Consider the following 17,613-nt stretch of genomic DNA (forward strand, 5'->3'; position numbering starts at 1 on the left):
CTTCACTTCCCACTTCTCTGTGGCCAAACCCTCGAGATGTTAATCTCGGACCATATCGTGCTGCTGCTTCCTGCTTTATCGGAGGCCTCGATGCCAGCCGGGAGGGGGAGAGAGAGGAAAAAAAAAAGCTGTTGCACAAGCTGTCACTTCCTGGAATGAGTGTTTGACTTATAAGGGGGTGTCACTGCGTACATCGGCTCGGAGGGAGAAGACGAGCGAGACGAAAATACACCGGGGAGCCGAGTGTCACCGTCACCGGCCAAAAAAACCCGCATGGCCCCCACGTCAGATGAGAAAGGCCAAGTTGAGTCCCAGCGGTGTGTCGGAAAGGATTTTTCCCCAAAGGTTGGGTTGGGAACAGAAAGTTGTAGGATTAGTGAAGGAAACCTTAGATTAAGTCTTCAACAGACAGTCTGGGGAATTATTTCACCTCATAGAAGCCATTTATTATGGTGCATCAAATATTTGAGATTAGTAAAGGCTTGGACCTGCAGTACATTAATCAAGATTTTTTTTTCTTGCTATTGCAAACTCCAGTTTCATTCCCATTTTAATGTTTTACAGATGGATTTTGCTACTAAATACTTCCTAGCACAATTTTTTGGGATGTTTTCTTTCCCCTAGTCTGAAAGAAAGAAGAAATATGCACAAAATCTGCGAAATTGACGAGTGGATGAAAAGAACCTTTTAGATGCTCTAAATATGACCTGCAGTAGCTTAATGGGTTTTACATTTTAAAATCTGTGACATTCATTAATAACTGGAAAAAATAAGGCATAAAATGAAGGTTTTTGATATTGCATCAAATTATTTGGGGGTCCGAATAGGAAAAGCAATGGAATCTAAATTTTTCACCCACTTCTGCTGCTCTATAGAAGTTTTATTTTATTTTTTTGCCTGTTTTGCTTTTGTTTTGGTTTCATCATTTTAGGTCATCCTTGATTTTATAATTAAGTGAACTGTGCTGAGTTTTGGAACATGATGTGAATATTTATATGGATTTTTGATATGTCCGTGCATCAGTGTTGAAGAAAAGACCTACACGTGGTAGATTTCTCTTATATTTCTTCTTTTTTTTTTTTTTTTTTTTATATATCTAGAGAATTGCCTGTAAATTCAACTAGAACTTTGAAACCGCAATCTTTATCTCTCCGTGTTGATTTTCCCAATTTGATTCGTGTAAATGTAAATCTATTGCTTAAAGCGTTGACGTTTGAATCAGTATTTATGCCTCTTGCGAAAAAACTGTCTACATTTGCACGACGATCTTCTGTAATCTAAGAGTGTTTTTAAAGCATATTTGGCTTTACGTTTCAATACTTTTGTTGTTTTTAATTAAAATTCAGAGGTTGGTGGTCCAGAGGTTTAGCGTGGCGGTTTGTAAACACCGAGAGAGCCCTGTGAAAAGTTTGGCCGGGCCAGTATAACTGTACACCAGCAAGTCTTAATTCTTATTAGCCTACAAAATCCTATACCTCCTGGAGCATGATTTAGACACATGGGTCCAAAATCCTGCTCCATTATTTCAGGTTTTAAATTTAATCTAAAACAACATAAAGTCTATTGAGTGTTTATGAGGCTGTTGCGCAATCTGTAATGAGGGCCGGATGTACAGCCAATTGAAGCTTTTATTCATTACAGTATCAACAAAATCTGTATACTTTAGGGTTTTACTGTATCTGTTGATGCTGATATTGGCCACGAGACATCTTCATCGTCCAGTTGCTGTTCAATGGAAACATACCGCGTGGCATTTTAATGTCGCAACTGCTTGCAAGTTATAGACGCAATCCAGCCTCAACCCCTCTCCGGCGTGCGGTGTTAATACCGTGAGGATTAAGGGTTTGATTTCAGGCCTCAGGTTAACCAATTAAAGCCTGTCTCGGTACAGCCAAACATATGGCGTTGAAGCCAAGCTCTTACAGTAGTCTGTGTTGTAAGAGGGGCGGTGATGCTTTGACTCGCCCTCGAAGATCGTGTTCAGTCAAATTGTACCACAGATGAAAGTGGGAGGGGCTGGACAATTGCAGCGAAATTCAAATTTACACGGACGCTAATTGGATGTGGAGGACCACAGGAAATAGTAGTCAACTAATTTTGGCATTAATAAATGTATTTTCTAATTAATGTATCAATCTATAAAGAAATAGAATAAATTACAGTTATTTATTTATGAGCTTGTTAAATGGGCAATAAAAATATAAACTCTGAGTATGATTTCCAAATGGACCATTAATCCATCAATAAATAGCTCCAATTAAAAAACGATTTACATAAAACAGTCAATAAGTGCATCATTTAAAAATTCATTTACGAATTCATAAGTAAATAAAGACATTTAAAAAAAATCTTTAAGGAAAATGCAGTTTAAAAAGATGAATAAATAACTGGATTCACAAATGTTATCAAGACATTTCTTTTTTCCTTTTCTCATTTGCATTTCCCCGCTGCTTTTTTTTTTTTCTTTTCTATTTTGTCTCTCCTTCCTTTTCCTGTTTGAAATTCTATTTGCTGAGTCAGTTTCTGATATCGTGACAAAACATGTAGTGGCGCCCCAGATGTCGACGATGCCAGTTCCGGCCTCTTTGCTAAAGACCTTTAACAGTTTTATTGCTGCTTCCCAGATGTTCGGACACGCCCCACCCCCACCCCCCACCCCGTTGCTTCGGTAAAACCTTTGTACCTGAAGACGGCACTTGCGTCCTTGTTAGTAAAACCGGTGTTCAAAGAAACACAGTTGGTGCAATTACAGGAGAATCCCTTAAAGCAACCTTAAACTCCAACCGTGGCTGTTGAATACAGACTTCTTAGAGGTGGTGGCGTTCTTCACTCGGTGGTACGTAAAAACATTTGTATGTTTTTGAGAGTTTTTTTGTGTACAGAAGTATCAAGAACTTACGAACTAGATCGACTCAACCATGCTGCTCGTATCTTTCTGCATGTAGTTGTAAAACATTTTTTTACTGTTTGGTGGTGCCTTTTTTTTTTTAAACGGCTGTTTTTGTCAATTCTCTGTCAGTGACGCCGTCATTGGAGTATATTTGTGTTTCTTTGTTCATACAAGAACTTGTGAGTTGTAGCTACTGCCTCTGGCTGTGGTAAATAAAAGAAGCGCTGCTCGCACGCCCTGTATTATATGCGAGATCTCTGAAGGCCTTTGTTTTGACGCACTGATGATTTACTTAAGTGACTTGGCAAATCTGTTCAAATTTCTACCCAATCAAATTCACGGACAGGCTGCCCCCTTGTGACACAAAGCGATTGAGCTTTCAGCCGATCTGCTGTCAATATTTTGTAGCCTTGGTTACGCCAAGAAATGAGCTCAATTTAATTGAAAATGTGTAGAATACATACAGAAAAAAACAACAACGTGCTGTTGAATTTAAGCTGTTGCGATTAAATGTGCGTGTTGAGTTTCAATTTGTTATTGTTCACATAAAAGACGCTTACTCAGCTGGTTTGGGTGGAGCTCAGCTATGTTACTAAAAAGAAAGTGTAGCACTTTCATTTTTTTGTAAAAGTAGTTCTCCGTGGGGAAAAGAAGGTTGGAGAACCCGGTTGACGAGATCGATACCCTGCTCGTGTCTGTATGATAAATACGAAGCTAGCGCCAGAGGGCCGTTTACCTCCGACTGGAATAAATGTGAAGTACGTTGAAGGAAATTTCACACACTTCTTCTGTTTTGTCCACAGGGAGTTCGGTTGGTGCGACGTTGGCCTTGTCCTTTCAGTTTCCGGGGTGGTTATGAGAGCAGGTGTTGTTCGGCATCAGATATTTAGACTTAGACGGAGTGATTTCCATGCGTTTTGCATTTCGGCTCTGTGCAGGTTTGAACGGCTTTCCGACATTTACATCTGATGATCTCGATTAAATGCAAAATCTCTTCATTTCTTCTCCTACTTCCTTCTTTCTTATGAATCGCGTCTAGACTGGTGGACAAAAGTCAGATGTTCTCCGAGCTTTTCCGTCCTTGTACAGTAACGCAAATCTAACAGCTTGTGCATTCGCCTTTGTGCACCTCAATGGTTCAATGTGTAAGATTTACAGGGATCTGTTGGCAGAAATGAAATATGATATTCATAATTAGATTTGTCCTGGAGGTTGAGTTGCAGAACTTGTGACCTTTTTCAGGTCACCTAAAGCTGCACCAAGGCTGCGCATTTCCTTCCACGGGATAAAGCGGGTATAGATAATGGATAGATAGATGAATAATTATGCTCTAATGCAATCAATCAAACTAAAGATCGTTGTGTTCATATCTGCATGGGGAACAGCTCCACTTCCATGTTGCACCGCCATGTTTCTGTAGTAATCCATGTGGGCAAAAAAATTAAAAACTGTTTTTTTAGAAAGGGGTCCTTCGAGTTTGATTATTGGGAAGTAGAGGTTGAATAGAGGTTCAGTTGATTGCAGTCTATAACCTCTCCACTAGATGCCACTAAATCTTCCAAACTGCCTCCTTTCAATGCATAATAATATGAAATATAGCCTCACAAAACGGGACTACATTTGGAGATCCCAGTCTGTTTTTTTGAAAAAGTATAAATTAGAAAACATCTATTGGAGAGTAAATTCAAAGCAGGTAACATTTATATTGAATTATTAATTACGAAAATAGGGTTTATTCATTCATTTATAAAAAAAAAATAAAAAAAATAAAAAAAAATTCTGTCTCCAGCAGTTGCCTGTTGAGCTTTACCTATTGACACCATGACATTATGAAGGCAAATTTGTGGGCACCAAGTTATGGCTTATTTAGTTTTAACGGCATCCTATTTCCCATCCTCTTCTGTCATGTCTTTCAACGTTGCTGTCATACTGTACGACAGATTTACTTTCAAACTTGTGCAAATAACAGCCGGGGTGCGTTTTCATGTGGCCCGGCTTCGTCTGGTTTTAACAGTGGCTCTGCAAGTCTACGCCAGCCTGGCTACATGAGGTAAGACTTGAGCCCCATTCAGTCTGCTGGACTCCTGTCTGATTCCTGCTGGCACTCCATTTAATGCTGCTTCCACATGAACAAGTCGTAACCGCAGTGCTGACTTGAGAGTTCAGACATGGCCACCGTGAAACGGGGGAACTGCACTTTCCCCCCCCCCCGAGGGGTGTTTCTTTCATAAAACTCAGCTGTTCCTTCATGGGTTCATTTTTTTTTTATGCTGCCTTCGTGTTCAATACTGTTTTCACTGTGGATATTTGAGCTCGCGGGGATTTTGATTCTTCAAATAGAGCATGTGAGTAGTTTTACTGGAGAATTTTCACATTTGGTAGCCTGAAGTTATCTTACCTAACTCTAGAATATATCGAATTTCTACATTGTGGTATTTTGTGGTGTAATCATGGGACTGTATTAAAGGAATTTTCTAAATATCCTTCCAAGACAGGGTGTATTTGTTGTAGAAATTGATAACGAAACAAGAGCTTTTTCAGGGCTGAAAAATCTAACATTGTAAATCTAGCCAGAAAAATATATTGTGTGATAGAACAAGGTCAGTAATTTGGTGGCATAATACGTAACACTTGTTTCTGTACATGCTTCTAAATGAACTCATTGCCAAGTGTAAGCGTGTGGCGAGACCACAAACTGTATTATGTCACGTCTGCTGATTCGGGAGTTTTGTAGCCCGAGACCGAAGTTGTAAAAATTCAGCTGTCCCCCGAGGACCGCCGGGAACTCAAACGTGACGGCGGTGGGTCCGGTTTTGGTCCCGTGCAGTTATGGCTCTTATTGCTCAAGATCATAGCTGAAACCTGACAGCTGTTTACTGTACGTCCGATACAACAGCCAGGATTCGTGCCAAGCATATCGTCCTTTTATATGGTCTTGTAAAATCAGGACGTAATAGACGTAAAACTAATCTCTTTTTTTTTAATCATTTTAGGGTGCAGACTACTAAAATGCCCTTAGAAACAGAGTGGCTTCGTGATATACTCCACTATACAATATACTTGCGTTAGTCGACCTACAAACAAATTGACCCCTGACCTCCAAACGGTCAAGTTCACCATCCTGTCAGAGGGAACGAAACCAACAGCCTGGTCGTGACCCACTCCACTGTGTCACGACCAGGCCGTTGGTTTCTCTGTCCCACCCTGGGAATAACAAATATGTAGTGAGAAGTTTGGTCCGTCTCGGAGCTCCTTATCTGTAGGTTAAGTATGGGTGTGTCGCTTTCAGCTGTGGGCCGGTCTGATGAGGCCTAAAGATATTCACGTAAAAGTTCCCTCTGCGGAAAGGCTCTTAGCAGCGTGGTCAGTAAGGACTCTGTTTGCATGTTGTTGTTTTTTTTTTTAGTCTTCCTTTACTTCTATAGAAAGGGTTTTAATGAGTGTAAATGGACAGTAAAATGGGTAAAAAGGAAACTCGTCTTTATAAATTGGTCCATGGCAAAAAGTTGCATTCTGCGAAAAACATAAAAGGCTACTACATCTGTAAAAGAAAAATACTGCAGCAAAACTTTTTTTTAGTGAAAACCTTTGACATACTGAAGAAAGGGTGGAAATGGAAGTTAAAAATATAGTCACGACTGAAATGTCATGTGGACAAAAAAAACCCTGAAAACATACATTTTTATTTCAAGAATAAATGTTGAATGCTGTTTGCAATGTGAGCCGGTTTTCCTCTCAAAAGAGAGTTTTTTCTTTCTTTTCTTCTTCCTAGTTGTTGGAGGTTTTCTTCCTGTTAAAGAGCAGTTTTTACTTCCAGCTATCGCTTGCGTGGGAATCGTTGGGTTCCTCTTTATATTGTCGGATGCTTCTGCAGTAAGGACTTGGTTACGTTAAGGGGAACTGAGATGACTTGTGTTGTGTCGTCGGAAAGGAGGTTCCAGCGACCAACCATCGAAAAGACGAATGTAAGCAAGCGATGTCTCGAATGATGCCGACGGCCTTGTGTTTGGAAATGCCTAAAAAAAAGAAAGAAAAGATGAATCTGGACATGTTTTTGGGTCGCATCAAAAAAAAAAAAAGTTAACGAAAATTCCGACATGCTCTTGTTTTTGCTGGGTTTCACATAAAAAGGTCAGTCGTCTCGGTCAACGCTCACGTTCGCTTCCGTCAGCCTGGTTTTTGAAGTCCGGCTATTTAAAAAAAATATTTTATCACATAGTATGAACCTTTCATTAGAAGTTATGCAGTAGAAGTGTCAGCTGATGGTTTCATACTGATGGCAGTTAAAAAAAAACAACAACGCTATCATTGATTTTCTGGGCCAGAGAAAAGGGTCTTATGTTTAGTGGGGGATCCTTTTCTAAAAATTGTCCTTATTGTTGAGATGGATTCAATCTGTTGTTGATACAGCAATAATCCAGAAAATACCCTCCGTGTCTGCTGTGTTGAGTTCAGCGTCTCTCAGTTCTGTCTGACTTACTATATCATGCATTTGCCAGTTCATTTAAAAAACCAACGCTTTGGAGGCTTTAGTTTGTGTCGCTGATAAACTAAGAGGCGCTTCTGACAGTTTGTTCGATCATTATTTGACAATTCGGACTTATTTGCGAGTACTTTTGTTTCCATTCTTGAAAATACTTGTCGTGTTTCTTCCCCCTATGTCGTGTTTCTGGAGAAAGACAAAGCAGGTCCACGCTTCGGCTCTTCGACATTCCAGCTGTTCATATTTCCCGTTTTCCGAGCGAATCGCGGCCCGCCGGAGCTAATCGGCATCACATTCGGGAGCGGCTCGTCTCTCTTTTGCCAAGTCCTCGCGCTCTCTGCGGTCCGAATTTTGAATTCCACGCATTTCCCAACGAAAGAATCCGCAACACTGTTCCCTGAACCTCACACTCCCAGTCTGTCTCGCTCTAATCCCCGTCTACAATTTTGCTTCTTTTTTTTTTTTTCTCCTCTCTCTCTGTCTCTTGGCATCTGGTCTGCTGGGCAGGAACTTGTTGACTCAGCTTTGATCCCTTCTCTCAGACATGCATACCCAAACACTCATCCACAGGCCGTTGACTTCACACAACCAAACTTCTGTTGCGTTGTAAGCCATTTAACTTATCAAACAAAATCTCGTGACCTTTAACAGAGGGCCTTATTCACAATCTTTCTGCATTGTGCTTTGTTTACGGCCGAAAATAGCCGGCAAAAAACCCCCAAAATATTTAATTTACAGTCATTCGAGATGCCTGAACCGTCTGCACTTGCTCGGTAGATAACTTTCAGGTGGATGTAATGTGTACCTTCCGAGGCTTTGCTATGCGCTCCAGTTCCTCGTACCTCGGGGCGACTGCTAACCTGTTTGGAAACTACCCCTGTGACTTTCCTGCTCTTCCTTGACCTGTTCTTACTTCTGGCTTCCCGCACGACTTGCTTGTAGCTCGTATTAAAATGAACGTTGAGTTCTTGGAGACATTTGAGGATTTCTATAATTGTAGGCTGTAAAGGGTTCTTGTGTTTGGGAATGTTGGCAGAGAACAGAATGAGCTGCAACAGTAAACTATCTTTGGTAAAGTATTGTTAAAGTAAAGGTTGGCGCCTGCTTTGTAAGAAGGACGGGCATTTCAAGCAAAAAAGATACGATTTGAAATTCACCCGAACTTTTTGATTATTAATCAACTGTTCGATTTGTTTGTTTCAAAGGAGATTCAAACGTAACTTTTTTAAGTCTGTAGTCGTCTCCGCAAAGCTCGTCTTCTTCTTCGCCTGGTGTTGTTTAATTGCGGTTGGCAGGAAGCTTTTAGGCGCATTACCGCCACCCTCTGACGGGAGTAACGCATTACAACCAGGCGCCGGTAACAACGGGGAAAATTAGAAAAGAACGATTATATTTTGACGACTATTCAAATAGGATCTGAAAATCATGTTCCATACCTGCTTGGTAATCTTGTGGATTTTTAATTTGTTTGCTTCCTGGCCCTGCTTAGTCATCATACAGCACTCTTATAGCCTCAATTTAGATGCAGCCATCTCATAAGCTTGGAAACTCTTTTATTGTCATGTGAGCTTATGGTGTGGATTGAAACTGAAATAACTGTGAATGCGTTGTCTCAGGGACGCTGACTTTCCTCAGGTAAGGCCTTTGCTACACGAGGAAATATGATCATATTACATTTCTACTCGTACATCCCCCTTAACCCTTCAACTTTTTTTTTATTTTCCACCCATCTCTTTCCCATTGAGATGCAGTTTAACTCTATTTTTCTCTTCCGTGAGTTGCGCCGGTTCGTTGATCTGACACCGAACTTTCATCTGTCCCTAACATACCGGGTATAAATAAATAACCCCTAAATGCTGTTAGCATCTTGTTACCTCTCGAAGCTACTTGTTTTGCACATCACACTGCATCATTATGGACACCTTAAGCTACTGAAATGGCCGACTTGATTAAAAGGTCACCCATTGGGTGCTCAGGAATAGACGTACACTATATTAATGCTGAGCGTTAATAGGCTTTGCATGAGTGACAGAAGGGGGCGGCTATGTATAGTTCCCAGGGAGGCTTGACTTGGAAGCTCTGATAATTAGACTGCGTGTATAAAAGTGTTCGTAGCTTCCGGGTCTGAAAAATTAGCCTGATGCAGAAGCGCCTTAAGCTGCGATACCACCGAGTGCCACTAGAGGGCGGCTCCAAAAAAAAAAAAAAAATAAAAATAAAAGCCACGGGCTCCATAGAGTCCCATTCAACTCGTCTCATAAAATTCGAAGTCGATAAAATTTTATATATATATATACATATACACAAGTTTAGGAGGATCTATTGCCTTAATTGAGCATGTAACTAAATCCATAGTTTAAAAAAATAAATAAATCAATGTGGAAAACGACGGCCACTTCCTTTATGCAGACTCCCAGAATGGTTACAGCTTCCAAGGTCGTGATTTTTCCCATAACCCTCTTAGCAGCACACTTTATTTTGTTTTCTCTCGACCCGATCGCTCGGTGGGGGTCGCGGTGTGTCGTCTCTGGCCATCGGAGCCAAACACAAAGTAGGGCAGTCGGCCTCCGAGCTCGTATCAGGATGTTGTCTCCGAACAAATTCCTCGCATTTCCTATACATTTAGAGGGAGGGGGGGGGGGGGGGCAAAGCTTTGGAAACTTTTATTTATTTATTTATTTTTTAAATCTGGCTAGGGCTTGAAATAGTGTGTGTGTGTGGGGGGGGGGGGGGGGTGTAATAGTAATTGAGAGGCTACTTTCCGCTGCCAAACCTTTAGGTATCTCAGATCTTGAAACCCCCTCTGGGCCACTCAAGGATTTAAAGGGATAGAGTGCGTTTCTCAGGGAGTGTCGCGCTATGCGGCCGGCACGTCGGTAAAAGGACGCGCCGGGTGTTTTGCGCTTTTTGAGCGCCGCGCCCTTTTTCCCGCCCTCGCCGCGGCGCACGCAGCTCTTCAGGTGATTGTTTTTCAGGCCCCGTTGGCTGTTCGTGTGGTTTTGTTTTTTTTCTTTTTCTTCGATAAACGTTGTTCATTGCAGACTCTTTGTCTGCTGCGCGGGAAGGAAACTCAATCCCTCCGCCGACTCCTCCAGGACTGCAGATTCCATGACTGCAATAGTGAGAGTAAAGCTTGAACGGCTTCCAGCGATCGGGATCCGATACTTCACTCCGACGGAGATGTTATCCAGCTTGGCTTCGGCTTCAAATAACTTGTTGTTGGGTAGAGTCGAGGATCTGCAACGAGTCTCACCGGTTGCAATCGAATAAAGCGTTTTATATTCAGACTGGAAAAATACTACATTTTAAACTTTTCTGTCCAACATCATCAGGACAGAAAAGTCTGCCGCTCGACTGCGAACGGGCGAGCGTTTCCTCGGGTCATTTTCTGGCCTTTAACCGTTCGGGGGTTTCGAAAAGAAATAAGTTCAGCTAATGTTTCCACGTGCTTCTGGGATGTGATTTAGACTTTTTTTTTTTTTTTTAAACAATAAAAAGATCTGTTGGATTCGGTAGAATGTAACTCATCCAACTTCTTTTAAAACCTAACATCGCGTGTTTCAAGGAAGATAAGACGTCCCCGAGGAACCGGGATTTGACAACGTTTTTCGCGACGGAACAGGGAAGCGATGCTCTCCTGATAGCGGGTCCACTTCCTCGTGAGTTGTCGGTTTGCCAGTCTGGAACATTTTGTGCAGGCAGAAGGGTTTCTTGAGTCCGCCGTGTGAAGCCGCCTTTCAGGGTCGTCTCCTCTGCTTTTCGCGGAGCGTGCGGCCGGCGTGTCATTGTGACCGTGTGAAAGGGTTTGCCGCGGCGTTTCGAGCTTCTCCCGTGACCGCTCGGCTAAAAAAAAAAACCCTCCAAGGGCATGCTCGGTCATAATCCCATCAGGCATTCGGGAGAGGTGGAAAGAGGAGAATGTCTTTTTGTTGCTGAGGGGGGAAAAAAAAAAACAACAAAAAAACATGTGCAGCTTAATTAATAACCGTTTGAACCCTGCGGGCTTGTTGTTGGCTGTAGGCCTCTACTGGGGGGGCGGGGAGGTGGGTTGGGGTGGGGGGGGGCGTATGGTTAAAGCACTGTGTCCCTGGATACCTCCATACAGTATACAGGACGTGACACTCCGGCTGTGAGGCAACACGTCGAGGTTATTTTCAATGCGAGCCGAAGACATTCCTTCACATCTGGAACGTGACGTCTGTTTTATGATTTTAAAAGTTTTCCACCACATTGTCTTTGTTGTGCCCCCCCCCCCTCCTCCGCCCCCCGCCCACCCACCCACCCGTCCTGTCCCTCCATCTGCTCCGCAGAGGATGTAGCGTACCCCGCCGAATGAAAGACGGTCGATTCCGCTTTATGATTAAAAGAAAAAAAAAAAAAAAAGCGTCGGTTTCCATAAACACCCCCCCTCCCTTCCCTCTCCCCTCTCCCCCATTCAATTTCTCATAAAATTCTCAGTCAATGATATTTTTCCCACAAGTTATTTCGGTCTTGTTTAGCTGAAGTAATCCCGTCATTTATAAGAAAATAAGCTTCAAAAATAAATCCTTTGGGGGGGAGGGAGGGGGGGGGGTCTGTTTGATTGATAGGCCTGTGGTGCAGTCAGGTTACGGCTATCGGTGGGCGGGACTTAATGTCGTCATGTTTCCGATCAGATCAACTGCTCCCTCCCCCAGCTCGTCCAAATATGGTCACTTCCGGCTCCGAACTAGCAAAAATGGCGACGGGCGAAATCCCAACTTCATTGTTACGCCTTTATTGGCATTCGGGTTGTGATACGATCGTGTATTCTGTCGCGCCATAGTTTACTGGTGTTAAAGCACTTTGTCTGTCCGTGTCATTTATTACACAGTAAAAAAAAAAAAAAAAAAAAAGGTATGAAAATCATCAATGTTATAAAGCGGAAAATATGCAGGAATTAATTATTTAGAATTTTTTTTTTTTTTTAAACTGTGTCCTCACTCCACCCCCCCCCCCCCCCTCCTCCCCACCCCCCCCGGCTCTCATCTTAAAATCTTCTGTATCCGTTTCTTTTCAGAACCAGCTAAACGCGGCCAAGCTCGCATGGTAGCGGTCCGTCGGTGACGTCGCGGAAAGGAGACGAGGAGGAGGAGAAGGAAAAGCAGGAGGTGGGAAGAAGAGAGGAGGAGAGAGAGAGAGAGAGAGGGAGCGCGTGGAGGCCGAGATGGGCGAGACGGAGGACGAGCGCACGGCTCAGGCCGGCCAGCTGTTCGAGAACTTCGTCCGGGCGTCCACCTGTAAAGGGACGCTGCAGGCCTTCAGCATCCTCTGCAGGCAGCTGGCGCTGGACCCTCTGGACCACGGCGGCTTCTACGGCAAGCTGAAGGCCGCCGTCAGCACCTGGAAGGTCAAAGCCCTGTGGACCAAACTGGACAAACGGGCGCAGCAGAAGGTCTACAGTCAGAATAAAGCCTGCCAAGGCACGAGGGTAAGAAAAGACCGACCCAACGCTGTAAAAGTAGTTTGTTTGTTTGTTTGTTTGTATCTGAAGTCGCAGGTTCGTGCCGTGCGACCCTTTCGATCACACCAGAGCTTAAACTAATAATATCCTCACTGCAATATTTACCAATGATCCATTGACCAAAAAAAAAAGTGCCAAATATGACCATATTTTGTTGTGTACGACAAGTTTTATAGAAGAGTAGAACTGCTAACCAAGTTCTGCTTTCTCTGTTGTAAATATATATTGCGTTTCCCTTCAGCTGCCGCTGGGGAAAAAATACAAATAAAAAAAAAAAGAAGCTTTTCACGTGACCAAGCAGGATTAACAGTAATTTACACAGCTCTGCTCGTCGGCAGTAAAATAAGTCTGCAACGCAAGCGTGAAAACGAGATCCGAACCGGAGAAATTCGCCGAAATTTCGTTCGACAAATAATCCTACGCGATTATTTCTGTAATCGTACGCAAATAATTATTAAAAGGAATAAAAACAAACACTACCAGCCAGAATTAACTTGGTTTTGTGCTTGTAAGTTACAGTCAGTATAACGTCGAGATGAAGTATTACGAGTTGCTTGCGGAGGAAACTTTCTGAAGCCTTGTTTACGCGGCCGTTTGAAATAGTTTCCACTGAGGCCCCGAACGCACTGTGACAGGTCAGATATGCACTTCATGTCTCGGGTTTGGCGTTTCACATCATGTGGTCCAGTGTGTGTGTGTGTGTGTGGCTTCATATCTTAAAGGAAAAAAGATAAGATGTCCCGGAGGGGGGGCGGGATGGAGGGATGGGGGCGGAGTGGAAGAAGAGAGGCCAGAGACTTGCCGAGGGGAGATTAACACAGCAGAAGGGTTGGGCTGCTTGGTCGACCCAAAAATAACAGCCAAACTATTATTCCAGACATTTTTTATTATTTCTTTTTTTTTTTTTCATGGGAGAAACTGCTATTTTGAGAACGATGGACTTGAAGCTGGGTGGGCGAGTCTTCTGAAACTTAAAAAAAAACAAACAAAAAAAAAACAGCATTAGGGCAGATGATTTGGCAGACATTTCTGTAACTCTGTTGTCTTTTTTTGTTTGTTTTTTTTTGACATGCGAGACGGTGCAAATTACACTCTGCCAAAAAGCGATTTACGCTGCGAACTGTTAAACTAACATTTCCCAAATGGCTGCGCTAATTGTTTTGCCAGTTAACCCACCCCACCCCTCCACCCCCGACCCCATAATCATAAAATTGGCCAACGGCTCTCTGACCTGGAAATGAGACGTTGACCGTGGTTACGGAGGGACGTTTGAGAATCTCCAGATGAAGCTGCCGACAGTTTCTTTCAGATTGAAGGGCGAAAGTAGCTTCTTCACGACTGACGGCAGAGTCCATGATACTCACTCACTGTGCAAGTCATCATTTTTTTTTTAACATCGCTCGCTTGAAGTACGCCGCACCCCATAAAACTAGTTCTTACATGGTGCTTCGTTTGGTCTAAAAGCCGTTTAATCCCCGTCACCATCGTGGGAACCTTTTTTTTTTTTTTAATTCTGGACGTTCTTCAAGCGTTGTTGTCGGTTTTGAGCAAGAAATTCAGCTTTTAAATAAAAAATAATAAATAATAAAAAAGGACTTTCTTGATTTAAATTTATGAATTGTCATATAAGTAGTGCGAAAGGTCACATGACCAGATCAGTTTACTTCCTGCTTGCACTGCTGGGAAAATCTTCGTCTTCCTTCCGACTTCCTCAAAAGGAAGTCAGTTAAACGCCTTAATTAACGGATAGCACGATCATATTTTGAGAATCAAACTCCCAATATTTCACTAATTTAACTCGATGATAATAATAATAATAATAATAATAATAATAATAATAATTTTTATTTGTATAGCACCTTTCATACAAAATATGCAGCTCAAAGTGATTTACAGCGAGAGAATTACATGCAGTGTTTCACATAAAAACAGATTTAAAGGAACATTTAAAAAAATATAGAAAAGCAATGAGATAAAACAGATAAAATGCACACGAGTACACAAGTAGAGTTAAAATATAAAATGAGCAATAATGAACTCGACATGAGTTCAAAAAGGGGCGTTTAAAACTTTACATGTCAGAAAGGTCTTGGAAACTAAAATGCATTTACTCAAATTGCAAGGAGAATTGCAACCGTCGTCTTCCTCCTCCTCATCATCCTCCTCGTCTTTTTGTGTGTGTGTGTGTGTGTGTGTGTGTGTGTGTTACCTCCGCTCAGTGTCTGATCATCGGCGGCGGTCCGTGCGGTCTGCGGACGGCCATCGAGCTGACGCTGCTGGGCTGTAAGGTGGTGGTGATCGAGAAGAGAGACACCTTCTCCCGGAACAACGTGCTCCACCTGTGGCCCTTCACCATCCAGGACCTGCGGGGCCTCGGCGCCAAGAAGTTCTACGGCAAGTTCTGCGCCGGCGCCATCGACCACATCAGTGAGTTGTCGCTCTATTGTATTTGATAAACCTGCAATGAAGTGAGAGAAATAAGTTTTATTTCTACCAAAAAACAAAAACAAAATTCTCTCTTTTCTGGAAAGACAAATAGTTTCAAAGCAACAATTTTGTCAACCTCTTTGGATTCAGGATCTCTTTTTAAAGTTACTTTGAAATGCCAACGAGGTCGTAGGAGCTGTATCGAACTAAATCTTATCTATATCTCACTTATATAATCAGGAAATAAACTATATGTAAATATTCAAATCATGTAACGATTCTCCTTTCTTGAGACCCAAACAAAAAAAGAATATAAAAACACTGTGTTGGGATTTTGTTTTTACATTTTGTCTGACTGTTTAAAAAAACAACAACAAAAAAACCACAAAGCCAAGAAGAGCTGCGTGATGGAATTATTACGTCCTAATTTATAGCTAACATCTGGCTAAACTGAAAATGATCTGGCTCTTGCAAAGACACGGGAATGTCTCACCAGACTCCAGATTTTAAATGTGAAATATACAGAAAATCTTTAATACAATTATGTCAATTATTCATTTATTTTTTTTACTACCAATGGCTTAAATGTAACAGATGTTCCTTTTTACGCTCTCTAGCTTTTACCAGTGTCCACAAACCAGGGTCAGAGTGTTTTTCAGCAGGAGAGAGGTTTTTTTTTTTTTTTCCAGCAAACCTACTTTGCTGCATTTTTTTTTCTCTTCTGTCTTTTTTTTTTTTTTTTTTTTTACCTCCCCAGTGGGACATTTCCAATCAGCGCTTGTTTGCTCCTCCGGCTTTAGTAACCGTGTCACGTATAAATACCTCCTCTCAAAAAAAGATGAGCTCAGGCCGGTGACTTCTTCGCCTCGTCTGTATTTCTCAGCTGTTGTCGACGTACCGGAGTGATGCGTCTCTATTGCTCTGGGTTTAAATACTCACGAGTTAGTATTGGCTTATTTTTGAAGTATTCCTTTTATTTTGAAAAAAACACGAGGAATTGTAGAGCGTCTCAATGCTTTGCAAAACTCACCTGGAAGTTTTAAGATGCGTATAACCTTGAGTTGTGTACTTTTCCGGTTCCAGAGTATGAACACGTGTATGCTTTTGTTGTTTTTGCCCACTCGAAGGTATCCGCCAGCTGCAGCTGATGCTGCTGAAAGTAAGCCTGATCCTGGGGGTGGAGATTCACGTCAACGTGGAGTTCGTCAAGCTTGTGGAGCCGCCGGAGGACCGGACCGAAGACGGTGAGTGGGTCGCTGTTTGTCCGGTTCCTTGTTGTTGTGGGACCGTTCTCGCTTGTCCTCCACTACTTCAAAGAACTGTTTAAGTCACGGTTTTAAGGTTTAAGGTCAGGTTCGGGCTGAGATTTTTCATTTTTTTCGGGGGCCTCTGGGACGAGCCCACCGATGGCCGTAACCTGACTGCACCACAGGCCTGTCAATCAAACAGACACGCCCCCAAAAACGCGGCTTTTTGAAGGTTATTTGCTAATTAACGACGGGATTAGTTTTCAGATGGACTGCCAGAAAACTAATATGAAGGAGAGACTTTAGCTAACAACACTAGAATAATTTCAGAATAGTAGTTGAATGGGAGTCTATGGAGCCGGAGGCTTTTTGGAGTCAACCTCTAGTGGCCCTCTGTGGTATTGCAGTTTAACGTACTTCCGCATCGGCCACTTTCATACACCGTCTGTGGCTCAGGGGGGGGGTTTTCTGTCACTAAGCATCCTAACCAGTGTGGTATTTTGTGGAGTGGCAGTGACCTGCAGAGGCTCGCCTGCATATCTCAACTATATATGGAAATCTGCCTGCACGCAACACATGTTGAAATGATCAGAAATTTTTTCTCGGAAAGGTTATATTTATAACAAACCGTGTGGAAAAACAGGGCTATTTAGAGGGTGCTGCAGTTGGTTATATTTTAGTTGTCCCGAGTTGGCTTCCCAAAATATGCTAAATGTCCTAAATATATGTCCCAAAAAAAAGTCTTACGGCGACTTTCTTACTTTAACACTCCTGGGAGCTCGACACCAACTGAGAGAACTGATGTGTTTGTTCTTTTTAAAATTGAGGTAAAACCAAAACTTTAAACTGTCTTTAGAGTACATTATTTATTTATTTATTTATTTTTGTGTGCCTTCTCAGGTCCCAGGTGGCGAGCGGAGGTCCGTCCCTCCGGACATCCCGTCTCGGACTTCGACTTCAACGTTGTGATCGGAGCCGACGGACGCAAGAGCACGTTAGATGGTGAGAGAGCAGCAGAGCTCCCTGGATGGGAGCGGTGCTGGTGGGGCCCACGTTAGAAGTTACTGACCCACATTTAGTAGGA

At 42.5% G+C, this 17,613-nt stretch overlaps 1 protein-coding gene across 7 annotated transcripts in view; it reads left to right on the top strand.

Annotated features, from left to right (window-relative positions):
* The window catches only part of mical2b (microtubule associated monooxygenase, calponin and LIM domain containing 2b), a 49,272-nt gene that overhangs the window by 2,699 nt on the left and 28,960 nt on the right, over positions 1-17,613 (top strand). For 4 of the 7 annotated variants that reach the window (XM_069162527.1, XM_069162532.1, XM_069162534.1 and 1 more), the window contains exons 2-5: positions 12,412-12,822; positions 15,075-15,282; positions 16,410-16,526; positions 17,430-17,531. In XM_069162527.1, coding sequence (XP_069018628.1) covers positions 12,559-12,822; positions 15,075-15,282; positions 16,410-16,526; positions 17,430-17,531 — 691 coding nt within the window. In that variant the 5' untranslated portion in view covers positions 12,412-12,558. Of the gene's footprint in view, positions 1-3,798; positions 4,941-4,972; positions 5,236-10,382; positions 11,033-12,411; positions 12,823-15,074; positions 15,283-16,409; positions 16,527-17,429; positions 17,532-17,613 lie in introns of those variants that run through there. The other 3 variants (XM_069162529.1, XM_069162528.1, XM_069162531.1) reach the window with 3 other exon arrangements.

Source organism: Embiotoca jacksoni, unplaced genomic scaffold, assembly GCF_022577435.1.
Source record: "Embiotoca jacksoni isolate LCO1_2020_lvr unplaced genomic scaffold, fEmbJac1.0.p SCAF_3, whole genome shotgun sequence".
NCBI classification, from domain to species: domain Eukaryota; kingdom Metazoa; phylum Chordata; class Actinopteri; family Embiotocidae; genus Embiotoca; species Embiotoca jacksoni.